Source organism: Pyxicephalus adspersus, chromosome 3 (genome assembly GCF_032062135.1).
Source record: "Pyxicephalus adspersus chromosome 3, UCB_Pads_2.0, whole genome shotgun sequence".
NCBI lineage: Eukaryota > Metazoa > Chordata > Amphibia > Anura > Pyxicephalidae > Pyxicephalus > Pyxicephalus adspersus.
Window position 1 is genome coordinate 90,215,352 of NC_092860.1, and position 22,265 is coordinate 90,237,616.

Genomic DNA, 22,265 nt, shown 5'->3' on the forward strand with positions numbered 1-22,265 from the left:
ATATATATATATATATATATATATATATATATATATGTGAGTATAAAAAATTCATTTTTAATTTATTCATTTTGTTATTGAATATTTTATGCATGCATTTAAAATTACACAGGTTGGGGAAAGGGCTTTTTCATTTACAAATAACTTTTGCCAAGCGTTGTAATATAAACATAATTGTCATTATAAAATGGACACATTATAAAAGAAAAATACACTTTCACCTGAAGTAACACTATTTTTAAAAATATTTTTCTTTATATTTTTCTAAAGATGACATTTTTTAAAGGCCAAAAAAAACCTTATTATGGTATATAGTTCTTTAGTCTTCTAAAACAAGCTCCCAGTGTGGTTTTAGTATATTTCCTTTACATGAGAGCTGCCAATTTGTCACGAGACTAGAATGGCAAGAAATCTCACATTCACAAACAGCTGATTTGAATAATTTCCAGGGTAGTTGTGACATAAGGAAGTAACAACCTAGGTAAATGGATCCTTTTCTCTAGGATGACATATATGCTACTGTGTACTAAGTACACTTCTATTCAGTGCGTGAATTTGCTGTTTCTTTTAGAAAACTTTGTTGTCCATGAATTTTCTAATATCAGAAAATATTCCTCAGACAATAAGTAAACCCCTTTCAGTTATTAGGTTGTCCTCCTTCTTTTGCTTCCACTGGTTTTCCAACTGGAAACTGTGTTAGTTCAAGAAAAAAGTTCAGTTTCTGCTGTATGTTTTCCAAAAACCTGTTTTGTTTGGTTTATCCCTCATATAAAAACTTTAAAAACTTACAAACAAAATATCTGTATAAATGATTACCTTTTTTATATTTTTTAATATATAGAAGAAAGTTATAGTCTCAAAGAACTATGCAATATGAAGTTGAAGCTAGACAATTATCCACCATTTATTTGTGAGTTCAAATCTACAGTTGTCATTTCCTTCCTACCTTACCAGAATCACTGATTGCTGTTAAAATATAACAAAATGATGTTTATTATACTCATAAAACCCCGTACAATAAAAGCATATCTCTAGAGTGTCAAGCAAATCTTAGCCTGCAGAAATTCAACAACATACCAATTCTTCAGATATATTCTAGAGCACCTGTTTCCATTTTTTTCACTCCTGTCAGTATTTCTGATTTCTGTGTTCTGGAGGAAAATTTCCTATGGTGATCTGTCAAAAAATGTTTTGCTTAGGAAAGGTCTTGTTAATGCAGGATGACCCAGTTATATTTAGTTAATAGCATGTTGCCATGATTTAAGATTTCGCCTTTAGTCCCAGTTCATTCTTATAAGTATATGACTTTCTGTTACAGAGTTTAAAAACACTGTAAAAAAAAAAGAGATAGTGACAGTGTTACAAATTAGTGTTACTCTTTTAAAGAGAATACCAATTTATTGTGATGTGTTGATATATACTTAGTTTATGCATACAATGCTACTGAAAAGTTAAGGGCTTATGGTTATGCCATTTTCACTAACTAAAACCCTCTCTTCAATTCAGAGTTTTCCTTTTTCTTCAGTTTATAGTAGGTAGGGATCTGCTGTCTATGTTATTATTATTATTATTATTATTATTATTATTAAATCACTGCCTGTATGACATGGACACTTCCTATTGGCTCTTCAGAGGTAGGATCCTCTAAGGATCCAGAAATCTGTCAGGGACCGGCCAGTGTGGGTACATCTGCAGTGCTGAATTAGTGGTCCCTCTCACATGGAAAGCACACTGGAGAAGTAAAGTTTCAGACTCTGATAGGATCAAGCTTAGGTGAGTAAAACATACTTAATAAGAATAAAACACAAGCAATGTGGGTAGAGGGGGGCATTTGCAAAACCATACTCCATCCAGACGACATGATTACGGTATGTAGGATCTTAGAACCTTGTCCAAGCCACTATACACACAAAAATGAAGACTGTTCACAAAGGTTTTTTGCTAAGTCAGATTTATTTCTTTCCAGATGCCAGCAAATGCAACTGAAGAACATGGCCAATGCTGGCTCATGGACTGAAATTCTGCCTATTTATCAGTCTGTGTAGTTTTTTTCTCCTTGTACTTCACTGTACAGCACTGCAATAGATTAAGGTCACAATGAATACTGGGAATGTGTTTCTTGTGACATTATTGGCTGTTTTTATTTATGTTTGGTTTAAGTGTGAAAAGCCATAATTTTAGCTACAGGTTTAGATGGGCTTTGGTAGTTTGGATCACTCTATGCCTTCCTATATATAGTAAACATTATGGTAATGGACACTATACATATGAGTTCCAAATTGCAAACAAGCTTTTGGTTTTGCCTCTGCATTGCTTAGGTATTTTAAATAGGTTGGAAACTGATAGTTTAAAATCAGTTTTAAATTATTATTTCCTAATTTTATTATTAAACATTTAATTCAGGATGCACCCATTGTACATGTGTCATAGGACATTGTTTTTTTTAAATAAAGTACAGAAGCTGTTTCCTTTTAGATTGTCACTAAATTCATTCCCTTTTAACTTGAAGGAACAAAGCAAGCAGGGAAGGAAAAGGAAATGAGATGAGTCACACTTCAAAATCAGTCATTTGTGTGTAAAACTATTCTTTAAAATTATACACCTAATACAAAATATAGAACCACTGAACCATTTTATTAAGGGCCAGGTTCACACAGTTGTAATGCAGCAATACAAATGTACCTTCGCTGCATTTCCATTTATTTTTCATGGCAACCCAGTCCACAACATGTGGAAATACACTACCATTTTTTCTGATGCACTGCAAAATAGAGCGTTAGGCAGCCCATGCAGATGCCTTACTGCAATGTACACCAAAATATGCATTAACGCACAAAGCTTTATGTACTGCAACAATGTGAATCCATTCTTAACAAGAAAAGGATAAGAAACACATAATAAATACAGTAGGATTTATATAGCGCCAACATATTACGCAGCGCTGTACAATAAATAGGGATTGCAAATGACAGACTAATACAGACAGTGATACAGGAGGAGAGGACCCTGCCCCGAAGAGCTTACAATCTAGTAGGTGAGGGAATTTCACACACAAAAGGATGGGAGATATGTAGTGTGGGATGTAGTGATAGTTTCAATTGACAGAAAAAGACGGGTAGGCAAGTTTGAAAAAATGGGTTTTGAGAGCTCTTTTAAATGAGCAGAAAGTAGGAGCAAGCCGAATAGGACGAGGAAGACCATTCCAGAGAGTTGGAGCAGCTCTAGAGAAGTCTTGTATCCATGCGTGTGATGAGGTTATGAGTGAGGAAGTCATTAGTAGGTCATTGGAGGAGCGGAGAGAGCGGCAGGGGGAGTATTTTTTAACCATGTCAGAAATGTAAGTGGGACAATACCTCTGTAGGGATTTGAAGGCAAAGCACAGGAGCTTAAATTTGATTCTAAGGTGAAATGGAAGCCAATGGAGAGAACTACAAAGAGATGTAGCGGAAGAGGAGCGGAGGGAAGGATGGATGAGTCTGGCTGCAGCAATCATAATAGATTGTAGAGGAGAGAGTCGGGTTAGTGGAATACCAGCGAGAAGAATGTTACAGTAGTCCAGACGGGAGATGATGAGAGCATGTACAAGGAGTCTGTTTAATAATAATAATAATAATAATAATAATAGGGAGGCAAAGTGGTTGGGAAATGTGTATGTCATAGCCAGGTTGTGTTGTTTTGAACAATAACTTTTTTTAAAATAAAACAGTTTTTGATTAAGATGGGACCTTGAAAGTCTATAGTTCCATATATTTTCTATATTTAAACACAAAATATATGTTTGGGAATGGTGGTACAAAACAAGTATCACTTTACCATGATTGATTTGCTTTTATTTTTTATAACATTCTTCATTTCCGATTTTTGCATATTCAAAAATCATAACAAACAAACAAGGGTAACAGGATGCATACAAGGGTTACATTGACAATATTAAGCAAAGGCAATTTTTAAAATACATATCAGTCCGACTGGTGCATATATTCTACTGTGTAATAAACACTTCTTCTCTCAAGCAGTACTAACAGAAGTGTATTTATTTCAGGCATTAGATCAATAGTTGTAAATAACAGATGATTTATAGATCATGTTTTTTGTTGTTTTTCCTACACTGTACAATGCTAGTCACAGAACTCTCCTCCTCCCCTTACAACTTCAGTGAGCAAACAGAAACCAGTGTAATATATCAGGCAGCAGGAAGGGTATCAGCAGTGTTTTACCTCTGGGCTGGGCAGGGGTTGTAACAAGCTGGAAGTATTTGTGGGACTACAAGTGTCAGGAAAAAGAACAACACAAACACACTCAGGCACTGCTTGATTTAAAGTTAGTACTTATATTTATTGAATGTGTACAATGGTCTAAAACAGTTCCATCAGCAAGATCACGCGACTCGGTTTACCCCAGGGAGTACCCATTTTCATATCATCTAACTAGGAAAAGTCAATCAGGGAGAATCTGGCATTTCTTTGCACATATTCAGAAAATATCAGCCGTCAGCACTCAGTTCTGTTATATCTGGAGTGAACAATGATTTACTGATCCCAACCAATCAAATTTTTACGTGACCATTTCTAGCTCACTCTGACCAAACCCCCTTGTAAAAAAAAACTTGCAATTATTAGTATGAGATTATATTTTCTATATTACTAGTTGCTTTCTTTCTCATGACCCATCAGGCATAACAACTATAACTTTTTTTTTATCAGGTCACTCCCTCCCCAACCTAGTATGGGAAAGAGGACACAAGACAGTTTACACAAATCCACTTGTACATCCACAACACATGTATTCACTATTCCATGTTTTTGTATTTAACTTGCTAAAGAAGAATAACTCTTAGGTGGCTCTCTAGTGGTAGCACCAGAAAGCCTCACCATTCCTGCCACAGCGGTTCCTATCACTCCCAATTTAACCTACCACTCCTTTTAATTGCATTCCTTGGACTTTAAGACATTTTAATTTAATGATCAGGAATTCACAAAAACGCTAGTGTTAATTCAGTGAATCCAAAGACTTGTGCCATTGTTGATTCTCTCCCTCCCTATAGGTCAAACACTGCAGAGATCATCATTTCTTTGCAAAACTGCTTTGTGGGAGAATATTCTTATTCTTGGGTCAGCTACCAATGACAAATACAACAGGAAGCACTGTTAAACAGTAGGTAGGGTCTAAAATATATATTATTTCATGTTAAACTATACATTTTGAAGTAGGTAGAATGCTAACTGGATGTTGGCAGTATATGTGGGTGTAACTTTACCTTTTAGCAGCAGAGGTAACAGCCAGACATGGCAAAAGAATTGATGGTGCTTTAATATTGAGAAACACGTGTGTTTGTTTATCCATGTATGTTTGTCTACCTATGTCTGGGATGGTATTGTATTAGCTGGCACATGTTCTGAAATTGAAATAGTTGGGTCAGTTAAAGTAATATATAGATTGTGCTTAATCTGAGAGAGGAAAATTAGAAATTATCATTTCAAAGCTTAACCAAATGTTTAATGTTTAATTAATAGGAGATCATTGCATTCATTCTGTGCTGTCCATACATTTATTTTTATAGGATAAAAAAAGATTTCATTTGTACCCAACTTATCTGTGCCTTACTCTCATCCCATTCATAGCCAATATTTTCCCTGTTGTATCAGTGTTCACTGTGGAAGAAGAACATGCGCTACATGTTTCACATTTTTTACACTGATAATTTAAATGGTTTAGGTTTTTTAATTAATTATTAGCAGGTAGAGTTTTTAAATAATTTTTTTTGTTTTGTTTTTTTACAGGACAGTGTAACATGGCCAGACATATGTTTGATCTGGATGATTCTGTAAGTATAAAGTATGGATTTTTTAACTACTTAGGCTTCTGTTTAGTTTGGTTTCACTATTTTAATTACAAACTAGCACAGTATTTTTCAATCTGTTTTAACATGAAGGAACCTGTTCAATAAATTTCAGGTCCTCATAGAACCCCTTCTAATAAATACTATAGTCACAGCTCATTAGTGTGGTGGTCAGTGGGACTTCAATGTTGCTGGCCATTGGGAAAAATGTCACCCTTACAGAGTGCCAAAAAGATCAGTGGTGCCAGTTAAACTGAGCTGAAAAGCACAAATTGCATAAAATGAGGGCAGCTAACTACCTGAATACACGGAATGACCAGGTTTTTCCACAGTCTGATTTCCTGTTTCTTGTTGGCACAAGCACATAACAAGATATAAATGCCAAGATTAATCAGACTCAGAATGTGAACAGTGAAAGGTTTAAGGAGTATGAGACATCATTTTCCCACATGAGTTGGCCACCACAGTCAAAAAATTTTTGGGATGTGCTAGAGAAAACTTTACACAGTGGTCAGATAGTCAGTACAAGATCCTGGAAAAAATGCACACAACTGTGTACCAAAACTAATGTGACATTGCATAAACGTTTTCATTTAATACCACTGCAAATACATTTTGTAATCAAAGTTAAAGGCGGCCCAATGAAATATTAGAGTGTGTGACTTTTATTTGTGGCCAGGCAGTGTATAATTCATCATAAAGAATAATAATTTACCGAAGCTTTTTAATGCTTTGATCAGGTCGGTTGGACTGGTTTTCTGTTGTACCTATTTGTGGGTCACCATTTGGGGTGAACAAGAGGTACTCCTGTTAAAAAGAGCTTGATGTTTGCAATGCTGCAACACTTAGGCATGGGGGAACACAGCCCAGGAAGTTTACCTAGGATGGGGCCCAAAAATTTTCCATGGTGGCCCTGTGTACCATTACCAGTCAATAAGAGATAACAGAGAGCTTGTCTTGAAATATCTAATCTCACAGCTCTAACAACTAACGCTCATGTAGTAGGAAAACTAAAAGCAGCAGCATGGATATAAAAAAAAAAAATAATTATACATAGTTGTTGCTTGTTGCAGAAAGAAAAGTAATTTTGCATTGTGATTTATGTCAGTCTCCATTTGGCTTCTTGTCTGTGTATTAAGGTATCCCTAGACATTCCATGATAAGAGACAAAGGAGTTGGGGAACCATGGGTTGGGGGGGGGGGGTGCATGGAAGTGACACTTTTATGGTAGGGGCAAATTTCTGGGGGCTAACAAAAGTTTGCCGTGGTGCAATAGTATTCAATGTGCATTTTAAAAGTTATTTTTTTGCTAAAGAACATGATTTGTGTACTTTTTCACATTTTCCTGCACCAGATCCTTTGATACATTGCAGCTTTTGTTATTCAGTCTCATGGCATTCCAGAGCTGCAAAAGATCTTTTTTGCTAAAAAAGACACTGGTCTAAACAAGGAATAGGTAGCTTTATGCTTCCAGCTGCTTGCACTGATCGTTAATCCTGCTCCTTTCAGTTATTAAATAGTGATATGTTCTGCCAGCCTATCATATCTATTAGTACAGGCCAGGAGGGAATAAATGTCTGGGGATTATTATTATTATTATTATTATTATTATTAAACAGGATTTATATAGCGCCAACATATTACGCAGCGCTGTATAATAATCTAATGTCCATAGGGTACCAGCAGATATTAGCAGCTGGGGATTGCAAGGGAAAATAGTGACTAAAGATACCTAAACACTTTTCCCCTCTACCTCATAAGGTAATGTTGGAGGTTATTTCCAATGCACTGTACTTGAGTATATAAATTTGATGGCATAAACAGGGCAATTGGATCATGTAATAGCGGTGTAATACCTTTACAGAAACAGCTCATCCATTCATTGAAATATACAATTTTATTAAAACAGATGTATTAAAAATATTAATATTATTGAAGATGTAGTTTGTATTTTGGATGACAGAAAGTATGCATGCACCTAATATTGACCTTGAAACTGTGTTAATTTAAATTTCCTCTTTTTCATAAGCAGATGCTGGAATATCTTAGAAATAATCCTCCGGGTGTATATGATGAACAAATTTTGATGCCCCATGAACATCACATTCGACCAGGTAATTTATAGTTCATTATTTTCCTATTTATTTATTTTATTTATTTATGGATGTCATCAACTTAATGTACATATAGCTTTTAATGTAGGTAAATGTAATAAGTGTATATAAATAATATGCATGGGATCAGTCAGGTTTAAAGACTGAACATGAAGTCCGAGCATTCTTCTTAGTAATAATGCACAGCAAATGTATCTTCTCAGACTAATAGAAAACAGCGGACTATATGTGGCAAATCTATTTTATCACACTTGCTGTGTGGAGGGTATGCTGGTCATACTGGCTGATTAACATATTATCACATCTAAAATTCCACATATAGAATATATTCATTAAACATGGGACAGAAAGTAATAATAATGATAACAACACAAAATTACATTACATTTATAACAACGTTACAATAATAACACAACATACATTAAAGTTTCCAGTGTGTAATAAGCCTTCTTTTTTATGTGTCATCTGATCTAAAGTATTATTGATTTCACTTTTTATGTAACAGTGGACAAAAAGTGATGGATTGGAATGAACTATATTATTAAAAGGTTGGAATGTAAAGCACTACCTTGGAGTTACCTAATTTAATCCTTATATTGAAAAGCAATTCTTGTAAAAATTTTAGTATCCTGCTTTTTACAATATCCTTGGATTTATGTCATGTGCCTGATTTATTAAAGCTCTCCAGAATTGGAGAAAATAAATAATCATGGAATAACCTAAGTGATTGGGAGTGGATTTCTTAAAAATTGTTTATTTGTTGGTAAATGTTTTCAATTATAGACCAGATCCATTCTAAAAATATTTAAAGGGTAGCCCAATCAAGTGATCTCTCAATATCAGGTGATCAGGTTCCTTTCTTACTTTTTTCTCAGTCATTAAAAATAATTGGGCTCTGCTTGCTTTAGTGTTCCTGACCTGGTAAAGCAGAGTTCGCACATATATTGCTGTGCTTTTGAAATGTCCTGGAGGTTTTTTTTAATGAGCAGCACTAGAGCTGGTAAGGCCATAATGCTAATTATAAATTGTCCCCTATACTTCTGGTGGCCAATCAAGAGCTTTATTCGTGGACATGAACATAACTGCATAATGAAAACTTGAACTTTTATAAAGATGCTGCTGATCTAAACTGTTACTGAGTAATGATCCAAATGATGCAGATTCTTACACATATTTATCTATAAATATTATAGATAAATACACATATTCATCTATAAATAGTGGTTAGAAAAATCTCCCTAGATGCTCTTCATTTTATATGATTCTCCATCATATTAGTAACATAGGTGTCACCACAGATATACTGGAACTATGCAGCCTTCTTACATTCATGAGAGGATAAAATTCAGGATAAATATGAGTATATATGGATATTCAATATTCCCATAGTCTACCCCATGGCCACCTAGAGTAAATTAGGAGCATTTAAATTTCTCCTGTATTGGTTTCAGCATATTTTTAATTATGTTTATTTTCATTTTTCTGTATCTTTTTAAAAATATAAATAAAAAAAGTGGTAGTGGTAGTACACAAACAGCAAATTGGATTTTTCCAACACCCAAATATAAAGCATTCAATATTGCATTTAAAAAGAAATGTTTACATTTTATTTAAATAGATATTAAAAATAATAACATTATAAGCAATCCCTTTGTGGATTCACAACAAATGCATGATCATGGAATAGTTTGCTCTAATTGCTATTGAAAATGAATTTGTTTCTCTTTTCTTACCGCCCTTTGCCAAGCAAGCTTCATCAGAAGAACATTTCAGGGAGATTTCATTTTACACGGTTTCTAATAGATTTCAGAAAATGTTTACACTTCATTCAAGGATTCTGTCCCTATTTGTGGTCCAAAGCTCCAAAATCAAAATTGAAATCAAAACAAGTTTAATATAGTGAGTGCCTGTTCCCAGTGGAGGTATATGAATTTATATTTTAGGCACCATTATTGTATCAGGAAACACACAGTCAACACTTCTAATTTGCAAAGGTGATCTACTTGATCTCCACCTAATAAGAATCTTACATCATATTTCAAGTGTCCCCTCACTTCTATCTGACCACCACCTCTTGCATCCTTCTTTTTAAATGCAATGTTGAATAGTGTATATTTGGGTGCTGGGAAAATCCCATTGGCTGTTTGTGTATACTAGGATTTAAAATAAGGCATATGGCATCAAGAAGATTTTTAATATTCACATGGATAATTTGGTATGATAAAATAAGTTTTGACTTTGCTAACTTAAATATCCAATAAGGAATGGGTACCTATGATGAGTGGTTCTTTTGGGTGTATAAATGTTAGCTTGGGCTAGTAGGTTAGTAAAACAGCAGAGTTTTACATCAAAGGACGAAGGAAAACTTTGGAAAATAGGAGAAGGGCAAAAAAAATGAAGAATAATTATTAAATATCCATTAAGGAATGGGTACCTATGATGAGTGGTTCTTTTGGGTGTATAAATGTTAGCTTGGGCTAGTAGGTTAGTAAAACAGCAGAGTTTTACATCAAAGGATGAAGGAAAACTTTGGAAAATAGGAAAAGGGCAAAAAAAATGAAGAATAATAAGCAAAAACATACAACATAAATATAAACAGAGTATAAAAAGTGCATATATTTTGTATGAGTTGCCTAGTGGGGTATAAAAACTGTTACAATATTATAATACCAAATATTGGAGCCCCATGAGAAGGGGACCCTAATTTGTCTAATTTGTCTTCCGTCAACAGTACAAATATTGAATATATTTTGAGTTGTGTGCATAGTATAAAAAGCTTGCTTTATCATATCTGCATTTTTCTATTTTTTAAATCTGTATTTAATGATTTAAAGTATTTATCATTCACTTGTAAATATGTTATAGCACACAGTGAGAATAAACCCATAACAAGATAATTGCTTTTTATTTTGAGCAGTTACTTGTTACTATGATGCAAAAGGATATGGCAGAAGCCTAATAATGAAAGAGTGTACCAATACATTTAGAGTATTTTATCTTAAGGAAATGATATACAATAAATGTAGACCAGCTAAATTCTAAATCAAATTATCCAGTTCCCCAAATGAAGGCCCCCAGCGTGTGCTATACTGCAAAAGCATTATGATACGTAAGATCATGGATAAGCCTGTCTAACATTTTACACCACCTAGAAAGAGATGTAATTAGTGTTTGCACTAAAAGCTTTGCCTAGAATTAATCTAATTAACATTTTACCGTGTAATGTGATTTTTTCTTTTTTCCCAAGTGGATGGACCATACCTTGAAGTAATAGAGCAGCCAAAACAGGTAATAAATGTTGTTGTATTCTTTTATACTCCATTATTAGCTAACCGTCATTTTTCAGGTCTGTCCCAAACATTAATATTATGCTGGTGATCCTGAAGTATATTCCTGGCAGTCAGGTGTTTTTGACATTATTTAAACAGTTGTCGGAATTCATGATAAATATTTCTGTGAACTGTTTTAGCATTCTACAGGTAAACATACTAAATTCCACCTTCCTGCACACAACATTATTTTTTGAATTGCTGTTTATCTTTACGGGTTAGTTCACTTTTACCAGTTATTTCATTGACTTGTCAACAAAGAAAAATAATATTTACCTGTTTAGCTGCAAGGAAGTGAGAGAATAAGCTCTGTGAAAACTCAAATCTCTTCAACTGGAGTTTATGCAGCTATTTTTCGTAGCACTCATATACAATAATACTGGGTCAGTCACGGTGCACTGCAAATAGCTTGATTTACTAAGCCACAGCATATTGACTTTCAAATGGAATTTTCATTCATCCTAGTGCACATGGCAAAGAATCGTTCAATTATCATTTCTTTAAAAAATTATTTTACTTGTATGTGATTAAAATTTCCTTGTTCGCTGAGATTTAATTCATTGGGATACGTGAACATTGAACATGCTATTAAGTGAATAAATCCCTATTTGTATATATTAGTTATCCACGAATCCATTTATATACTTTTAAATGTAATATTTTTTAATAACTTTGCAGCGAGGGTTCCGCTTCCGATATGTTTGTGAAGGGCCATCCCATGGAGGATTGCCTGGAGCTTCCAGTGAAAAGAACAAGAAGTCCTATCCACAGATCAAGGTTTGATTTCTATAATTAAATTAAAACAGCTTTCCTAAAAGTTTTTACCTCCTAAAAGTAATTTGGTTTAGTCTGTTTTCTAACCTAGATGTATGTAAATAATATAATTTATCTTGGCCATATACATTCCTATAAGCAATACATCTTACTGGTGTCTGTGATTGAGTAGTTGCTCAATGATGAGGTTATCTGTGTGACTCATTTCTTAAATTAGCATATTCTGGATGGTAAATTCACAATAAATGTACTCTGGCCTTTGCAGCACTAGGATCTCAGGTTTAAATCTTGGCCAGGACCCTATATGCATGGAGTTTGTATGTTCTCCTCGTGTTCACATGGATATTCTTTAGGCACTTTGGTTTCCTCCCACACTCCAAAAACATGCAGTTAAGCCAATTGCTTATAACCACTTCTCAAAAATTGACCTTATATAGTGTCTGCGATAGATACAAAAAACAACATAGGGAATGCGCCGATTTACCAACCGTGCAATTAAAAAAAGATCATATTTTTTCCACAATAACTGGTTATCATCGGATACATATTAGGTACTGTAGAATAGTTGGGGGGGAAAAACCCAAATGGTATTCACAAACACTATCCTTGTGATTTCTGTCTATTTAACAATCATTAAGCAGCAAAACACATGCAAAAGTCAACAGGCTTATTAGCAAGCATATTCACCTGAGTCTGCTAGAACTGACACGGAACATGTAGTAGGGACTCAACAACCTAAAATATATTACCAAATCAATTACCAACATCTTACTAAGTATACAATGCTAACTGCTGATTGTCGCCTTACTAACTAGCCAGGAAATAGATTAACTTAGGGAAAATCAGGGCTTCAGTCAAAAACAGCAGGGCAGCTGGGAAACATATGAGGAAGCACTTCCATCTGCCATGAAAGTAAGGGCTTCCTAGGTTTAGAGGTGGGTCTATTATTGCCTATGTGACTTGTGACCATTAAAATGTATTATTAATATTAGCATTTCATTTCAAGTGTGTAAAAAAAAAAAAGATTTTTGCAGATTTTGCAAAAATTATTCTACCTTTAGTATCTGTACACAAATAAAATAGTAGGGTTAGAAAGCTTATTAGGTTTTAATAAGACACTTTAGTAGAGCCCTTAGTGTTCTATTTTTATTATATTTTACTTTTTTTTTGTTTAGTACATTGTAACACATACAACTACTAGAAGAACTTTGCTGTCAAAATCACAATGACTTTTCTGCCAGAAACCTTTTGTCATTCTTCTGAAAAGCAAATTGGAAGGTTCTGTGAAAAAATCTGAGATAGTAGTCTCACTTAATTATTTTATTCTAACTTAATATTGCTGATGAAGATAAAATGAAGAGGTTTGATCACATAGTTGAGTCAAATAAAAGAAAACGCACAGCTAAAATTATCTTTATACAAGTTTCAGTATCTGTATACAAATATAGATACCATTGCATACATTTCAAGGTGAGGAAATCCTTCCTGTTCAACTTTTAGTTGATGTAGTTCAGCTTGTTTTTTTGGTTTAATAAATTGGCTGTAAACAGTAGTAATGTGCTTGTTTCAAATAGAGGAAATAGGCATAATAAGGGTTAAACACATTATTCTCAGTTTCTTGCTGTGATGAAATGAGAACTGTTTCATTTGTAGATATTAACCCTAACCTAATAATAATTCGTTTGTTTAAATACAAAGTAACATAAACAATTTAGCATTTGCTGATTTCCTGCACCCTCTTACCAGTTATGTTTTCCCTAAATACTGTACATAAACCGCAGTGATGGCTTAATGACGCTTCTCAGGCCAGGTTTCCTGATCTTTATAGTAGAGGACCATGTCTGTGTAGAAACAGCCACTTGGTATTTTCATCAGAAGCCTGTATGGCAGAGAGACAATGCAGGATCACATATAGGAAACAGGGACCCATGACAGGACGTGTTTTACCCAACAACGTAATAAAAGCAAATCTACAAGATTACTTATATTACAAGAACCCTTATATTTTCTCATTAACATGCAGGTACATACATATGATTATTTCATGCAGTTGCTGTGCAACATGGTCACACTTCAGGTAATGTTCACATTGGCATTTACACGCTCATTGCCTGTGTTTGTGATGCTAAATTTGTTATGATTTTGACATAATACAGCAATTTACTACTGAACATATATTCTGAATGTTTTATATTTTCAGGTAATCAAAGCAAATCTATTATAGTATAAAATGTTGTTTGGTGTATGGTTATTTTTTAACTGTTTTGAGAAAGAGGAAGTCTTAAGTTCTCTAAATGGTGTGCTAATAGAAGGAACTTAAAAATTAAATAAGTCATCTATTTATACTAGGAGGGAAGGGGGGTTATGGGTTATGGTCTTTTTACAAAGAAAATGCCAACATTGCATCATGTTTTTGGCTAAATCATTAAAGGGGCTGGATGATTGCTTTTGCTCTGTAGGTTTACTGACTTATTAATACGGATAATAATTACTCAGAAAACACGCTTATAGCTATAAGCTATTTGTGAACTTTCTTACTGAATTGCTCAAAAGTTTTTTAAAGTGTGACATGAAAGCTCTGAGAATTGACAAGTGAATTCCTTGTGTAAGTGGTGGTCAGTGTAGGCTGCAGTTATCTATGCAGCAGCATTAAAATGGTTATGTGCACGTAAACCCTAAGCACTTTTCTTGGTTGCTCCTCTCCAGTCTTCTAAATATGCTTTTAAAAGCATTTTGGTATATCAGGTCAAAGTATGTGAACAGTGAATTACTTGACCTAGGGTAACAACCCAGCCCCTGCTTGGATACATAAATTGTTTTGACCCTGTGACAGGATGTGTTACTGGCAGGAAACACAAAAATTCAAAATTGTGACCAGGTAAGTTCTTTATTTCAGAAAGGATACGTGATGTGCTTTCTGCAATAAACTTGCTGTCTGCTCACAATTTTTTCATTGCACTCGCCTGTCTTTTTTCCAGTGTGAGCATTGCCATCTTCACTGTATCTCCTTCCTAGAGTTGGGTCTTCAGCCATGCTGATTCTCTGGGCCAGAAACCTTTTGAATGTTCTTTAGGCCTTTCCCTAGGCATGCTTCTAGTAGCTCCAGTTTCCTCATACCATACTGTTTACCATTTGTTTCTTCCATCAAATTGGAACATGGCTTTGGTGTAGGATTTGTTTGGTGAACATAGTAAAAAGCTGTAGAATATGCCAAAGTTTAATTACATAGATAATAAAACTAAATGCCAGTCAAGTTTGACCAGTTGGGTTTTAGAAACTTGCATGTATTCTTTGCAAATAGTTTCTGATTGTGGCCCTTATTCTTCTAAAATGCTTTTTTTTTTCTTTTACCGGACATATGTGTTTAATTCCTCCAAAACAGAGCATTGCTGTTTTGTAATCCTTTAACTATAAATAGTTTTTAATAGTACAAACTGATATTTGAAGGAAACAGCTCCTTGTAATTACATACCTTCGAACAATATCTATTGAGGCATGTAGTAAATAAGTATTACTGCAGACGTACTGCAGTACGTGTGTGTATTTAGGCCCTATTAGATATGAATATAGACAAAACAACCAATGAGATCTCAGATTCTTGTAAACTGATGAAAATCTGATTGCCCTTTGTAAGTTACTTTACTTTAGTTGTGGTAGTTCTCTCTGTCTTACTAAGTCAGTATTAGACGTTTAGATGATTTGAACCTGTCTGCTCTATTTGCTAAAGCTTTCACCTGGTGAATGATCTGTATATTTCTCAATCCAGTCTTCATTTATACAGCATTGTTTGCATGGGCACCTGGCCTTTTTTTTGTGAAATTCAATCACTGGTCTTCTCCCCACCTCATCTTGTATACTGAACATTGATTATAGAAGCAATAGACCTCTGTCTTTCACACTTCTTACACTTCAGCACACATGATTGGCTCCTCATGTTGCATCTCCTTTCTAAGCTCTGCTGTACTGAGACTGCAAGGGGATGATACCAAGTCAAATTCAGGTTCTTATTCTGTTTGAATTTAAAAAATAAATGTAATGTAATTATATAATAATGATTACAGAGTTGTATTCAGGTGTGCCTTTTGTATTTTCCTGAAGTTCAGCTTTCGGACTAAATGCTAATCAGATTTAAAAGACACAAGTTAATGCAACTCTGAAACACAGTATTTATATAGTGCCAATATATTTCATATGTCCCTACTATAGTCATATGTCATTAATACAGTCCATGATTAATTTTGTTGGGAAGCCAATTAACTTAACTGCATGTTTTTGAAATGTGGGAGGAAACAAAGTCATTCAAATAGTGAGTAACAAACTCTATTGACCCCTTGTAAACTGAAGATAATTCTCTATTAAGTGGTACTTTTCCAAATCCGACTAGACTTTTCTTGTAATGTTGAAGATGTTTTGCAGCTTTTCCAAGGTGCTTCATCATTTCTACCAGCAGGGAAAACAAAACCCATGCAAACACAGGGAGAACAAGCAAACTCCATGCAGATTCAAAACTGGGACCTAGCACTACAAAGGCCAGATTGCTAACCACTGAGTCACCATTCATTCATTGTACTTTTTTTTAAACAATCACTAAAAGTTTTTGGATTGGATTTGGTATATTGCATATTCTTGCAATTAAATGTACAGCAGACTGTGAGGGAAATATTAAAAGAAAGCAAGGCAACAACCTGCATGTGTGGGCTGAGCAATTAGTCATTCCCAGCAAAAGATAAAAGCACCCCGGGTTTAAAACGTTTGCTCGGAGAGGAAAAAGCAGCACAAAGAATCAACCAATTAACAACAGTGCTCATGTTCTATCAACGTGTATTTGGATCCAAGGAGTTGAGTGAAATATTCCAGATTGCCTGTTATTGGTTACTGCACCCACCACATAGCCCTTACTTATTATAACTAAAGCTGTATTACAAAATATCAATTGGGGAATCGGTTATTTATGAATATGGCAGATCCTGATATCTCTAGAATTGTGTGATATGTAAACTGTAGCCATTGCTGTTTGTTTAATATAGCTAGTCCTGGCTGCAAGCCCAAAGCTAGGGCTTGGTAAGTGCTTGCAGCACTTACCTAGGATTTATACACAAAGTTAGCCACATAGTAACCACTGCATCCTTTCAGAGTGGGCAGATGTTTAGGGTGAATTTTCATAGCAATAACAATTCTTCTATAGACTGAACCTTCATTCCTCTATACACTGAAATTTTGGAATAGTTCTATTTTAAATTGGGAAATTACAGCGGTTAGTGTACTTTCCACTACAAGGAAGCTGAAGCTTCTTGGCTGCCTTCCAGATGCATATATATATATTGAAAAGCTACCTTCAGCATGCCTAAAAGCTACACTGGAATTTTTCATTTACATTACTTTTTATGACATAATTTCTGTTTTTATTTTGTTATGCTCTGTTTTATTTTGTTTGTGATATGCTTCAATAATCTCTTAAAAACTAAATTCATTATGATTGTACTGAAAAGGTATCAAGCAAGCAAAAGACATTGCACTTTCTACATACATTTGTCAATCTAGACCATCAGGCAGGTGGAACTCCACTCATCAGAATTCTGATATTTTCTTAATATATGTATATATATATATATATATATATATATAAAACATAATTGTGAACCAGCTTTTAAGATGCAATTTCTACAATGAAAACCAGTATCACTGGCATCTAAGTATGTTCCAGGACTCCCCAGTCCCTTCCTAAAGAGCTAAATTGTTACAAACACTAACATATCAAATAAAACATGTTAATGTCATAAGAAGTTGCTTTCAGATAAAATAATTAAACGTGGCAATTGTTCAAATGTTATGCATTTAGGCTATGTATGGACCTGTATCAGAAATGGCAGCCCTTGACAATCACTGTGCTGGTTCTTCAACAACCAGCATTTGCACATTTACCTGGTGTGCTGATCCGCTAACTACTACCCCCAATTATTCTCTATGGGCTGCTACAAGTCCCAGATGTAAAGCCATACCCACACTGCAACCTCAACACCAGTCTGAACATAGCCTTAGTTCAGGTCAACCAAAATCTGTGCCTAGGGCACCTTCACATTTATCTCATATTTGTACATTCAAAATGAGGGGATGATTTCATCTAAAATCTGCTAGCATGTCAAAAATGTAAATGACTTTGATATAGGAAATATAATGTTTATTTATATGGTATATAAAGGGTTCTGTTTGACAATTATCTGAAACCAGGTGTACATATCTGTCTAATGTCAACATGAAACCGGATGTTTCTAACAATTAGCATGCAGATGCTACCTCCTGGTTTCGAATATTTGTCATATAGAGCGTTTCATATACTATTTTGACAGATAATGTTGTTGGTTTGCTTTGGTATCTGATAATATAAAGCTAAAGCTATATTCTGGGCATATAGAATAGCTATGTGTATCTGTTTTGTTTTCTAATGCAGCTTGTGGATAATAACTGAATTTATCTTGGTATAAAATTTGTGTAATCCTTTGCACGTTAATAAAATAAAATAATAAAGGAAGGGTCAACACTAACAGCCAGTCAGGTTTTCTTTGTGTCCATTGGTTGAGAAGGAACATGATGAGAGAGCAGGGGGATGAGCTCATTGGTGGGCTGCTGTTCATTTACTTTTACTTAGTAAGTCATGTTGAAAAAAGACATAAGTTCAATCACAAGGGAAATAAACATATCCCAGATATAAAATCCTATGGACATAGTTGATCCAGAGAAAGGCAAAAAAACCCTGGTACAATTTGCTCAAACGGGAAAAAAAATTCCTTCCTGATTCTATGCAGCAATCAGATGTTCCCTGGATCAACAGTCTCTGTTATCTTTACTTTTAAATCTTTAATACCCAGTTATTTTCTGTGCTTCTAGAAAAGCATCCAGCTTATTCTTAAAGCAATCTATAGTAGTTGCTGAAACTGATTCCTGGGGGATCCTATTCCACATTTGCACAAACCTTACATTGAAGAATCCCTTTTTTATCCAGGAATCCCTACCTTATCCGGAAGTAAATTCCTTATTTTCTGTCTATTCCCAGATTGAAGGCAAGGGAGATGGCCAAACCATATATAAGGACTACATGAGCACACAACATGTAATGCTACTTTTAGGAACAATTTAGAACGAAAAGTTTGATTTTTCAGGGTGCTCCACAATATACAGATGTATAGACATTGCCTATATAAGAGAAAAAATCTACTTTTTTAATTCAATTTCACTTTAAATGCAGTAGAGAACAGTGAATTACCAACCAGGCTGTATACCTTAGAAATAGATAGGAAAACAAATTGTTAGATAAAAAATTTATATATGATAATTTTCATTTACTTTCTTTAGTTGTGTTAAAGCTGTTTGTCCTTCCAGTTTTGCCATATATGATGGAATACTTTCTATCCACAGATCCACAATTACAGTGGCCATGCTAAAATCATTGTCCAACTGGTAACCAATAGCAAGGATATCCGGCTACATGCTCATAGTCTAGTAGGAAGGCATTGTGAAGATGGAGTTTGTTCCATAAATTTAGGTCCTAAAGACATGGTGATTGGGTAAGTATTTGTCGGAGAAGCTTCAAGTATTACAATTTTCTTACAAATGTTCTCTAATGGTTAAAGGGTTCAATAAATGAGAGAAGGAAGCAACGGGTAAGCTTTCGTGTATGAGCTGTTCAAATATTCCAAACCACAGCATGCTTCACACTTGCATGACATTATTTTGAGGTTAAAATGTACACTAAAATGACACTTCCCACACTAGATGACTAGTGACACCAATATTTTTACAGCAAATCTTTCTTTGATGCTAGAAAGGCGTTTTCATATCTCAGTGCAAAGCTGACTTGAGTTGAAAATAATAATATATTTAAACATCAGACAATTTGTATTATTTATTTTTAGCTTTAGGTATTGTCATAGCTATGACATATAAATTAAATTGTGTGTATATATATATATATATATATATATATATATATATATATGACCTAACAAGCATACTGATTAAGTAGTAATATACTACATATTAGTGCACACATATACAGTCCTGCTGCTCATAAGGAAACACCATCAGCTTCACAGTTTCACCCAGACAATACCACCAGCTCTTTGGACCTCGCTTAGTCCCAGCAAATTAGAAAATACAATCAAACGGGGAGTTGTCAGCGGTATGCCATGCCCAGTAAGTGCTTTATTCGCATTCCAACTGGAAATCCCCCCAAAAAATGACAGTGCCTTGATGCATTTTGTATCAACATTTCATAGTCATAGAACTAATGTTTTATGACTAAGTACTTATAGTATGAAACTCATCAAGGTGCTGTCATGTTTTCCAGGATTTCCTGTGTTGGAATGTGAATAAAACACTTAATGAGCATGGCATACTGCTGAAAACTCCTTGTTTGTAAGTATTTTTTAGTACATATTGAGTCTGCAGCATTCTGGGCTTGTTGTCTGGCAGTATTATTTGAAAGAAATGATGTGCAGTATGTGCCAGCGAGGAGTGTGGAGAGCAGACTATGCACAAAAAAAATGTGGAAGGGATGATGGCAGACAGAATGTGCAGAAAAGAAGTATTGGGGGAGATTAAGGGTGGCAGAATGTGCAGGAAAGGAGTGTGGGGACATGATGATGGGCAGTATGTGCCAGAGTGGAATGAGGAGGGCATGACAGCAGGCAGTATATGCAGAAGAAGAGTGTGGGTGGCATGATAGCAGACACAATGTGCTGAATTGGAGTGTGGACAATAGAAAGGCAAGCAGCATGTGCAGTAGAGGAGTGCAGGTAGCCTAATGGAGCAGGTTGAGGATGGCATGATGGCAGGTACGATGTGCAGGATAGGAGTTTGGAGGGCATGATGGAAGGTACAATGTGCAGGATAGGAGTGTGGAGGGCATGATGACAGGCAGAATGTGAAGGATGGCAGTGTGGAAGGAACAATGGCAGGCAGGATAGAAATATGGGGGGTAGAGTGGCAGGCGGAATGTGCAGTAGAGGAGTGCAGATGACATATTGGAGCAGGGTAAGGATGGCATGATGGCAGGTACAATGTGCAGGAATGGAGTGTGTATAGCATATTGGCAGGCAGTATATGCAGGATAGGACTGTGGAGGACATGATGACAGGCAGAATGTGCAGGATGGCAGTATGGAGGGCACAATGGCAGGCAGAATGTGCATGATAGAAATATGGAGGGTATAGTTGCAGGCAGAATGTGCAAGATAGGAGTGTGAAGGACATGCTGACTAGAAAAGGGTGTACATGGCAGGAGCAAGGATGGCATAATGGCAGGAAGAAGTAGTGTGGAGGCAATAATGTTAGGCCATATGTGCAGGAGAGGAGGGTATCTTTGTTGGTAGGTTTCAGTGATTGACTGCTGCAGATGAAAGATCCACTTTTACTTTCTCCAATTTTTGTCTTTGAGGTCTTTTGTGTGAAACCATACTTTCAGTACTTGAGGCGTATTTGTCATAAGGAAACTTTTAGGACAGGAAGCAATTATCATTTTGTTTACTGATTGCACTGCAATGATATAAACGTGTAGTTGTGTCACATTCTCAGTAAACCAATGGATTTACAGCAACAACAATATTTTACTATGCTTTTTTTTCTAGCTTATAATGTAGATATTACTTGGGACTTGATGTATTTTAGGAACATTTAACAGAAGATAGTCAGTTTGTTATACAATATATACATTTTTTACACAATGCTTGCTCAGTAGATTTGCAATTTGAGATTGAAATTTTTTAAAACAGAATTTTAGAATTTTACACTAACAAATATTTGTAGTGCATATCATCATATTAGTGTTTCAAAATGTATCAGACATCAAAATATGATGTACAGTAAATATTTTAAATGTAATAAATATCTTGCAGGTTCCCTAATCTAGGAATTCTTCATGTCACCAAGAAAAAAGTGATTGAGATACTGGAAATGCGTATGACTGAGGCTTTTAGGAAAGGATACAACGCTGGCCTTTTGGTGCATCCTGAGTTAAATTACCAATATTTGGGTGATAGGCCATTGACTGGTGAGTTTTCTGTATTTATGAATTGTTTATTATTTACTTTTATGATTTAGATGTTTATGTGTGATGGTAAAATTGAACTCATATGTTTTATTAGCTCTGTTATCTGAAATCTAAGCTGTACCTTAACGGAACAATGAAACTGCAGCCCTTGTCGTAAATTCCTCA

General features: G+C 35.0%; 1 protein-coding gene across 6 annotated transcripts in view; it reads left to right on the forward strand.

Moving 5' to 3' along the window:
- NFKB1 (nuclear factor kappa B subunit 1) overlaps positions 1-22,265 on the forward strand; it is a 142,669-nt gene that overhangs the window by 97,719 nt on the left and 22,685 nt on the right. For 4 of the 6 annotated variants that reach the window (XM_072405636.1, XM_072405638.1, XM_072405633.1 and 1 more), the window contains 6 exons: positions 5,781-5,824; positions 7,872-7,953; positions 11,201-11,241; positions 11,961-12,059; positions 19,470-19,618; positions 21,946-22,100. In XM_072405636.1, the coding sequence (XP_072261737.1) occupies positions 5,792-5,824; positions 7,872-7,953; positions 11,201-11,241; positions 11,961-12,059; positions 19,470-19,618; positions 21,946-22,100 (559 nt within the window). In that variant the 5' untranslated portion in view covers positions 5,781-5,791. Of the gene's footprint in view, positions 1-5,780; positions 5,825-7,868; positions 7,954-11,200; positions 11,242-11,960; positions 12,060-19,469; positions 19,619-21,945; positions 22,101-22,265 lie in introns of all 6 variants that reach the window. The other 2 variants (XM_072405632.1, XM_072405634.1) reach the window with 1 other exon arrangement.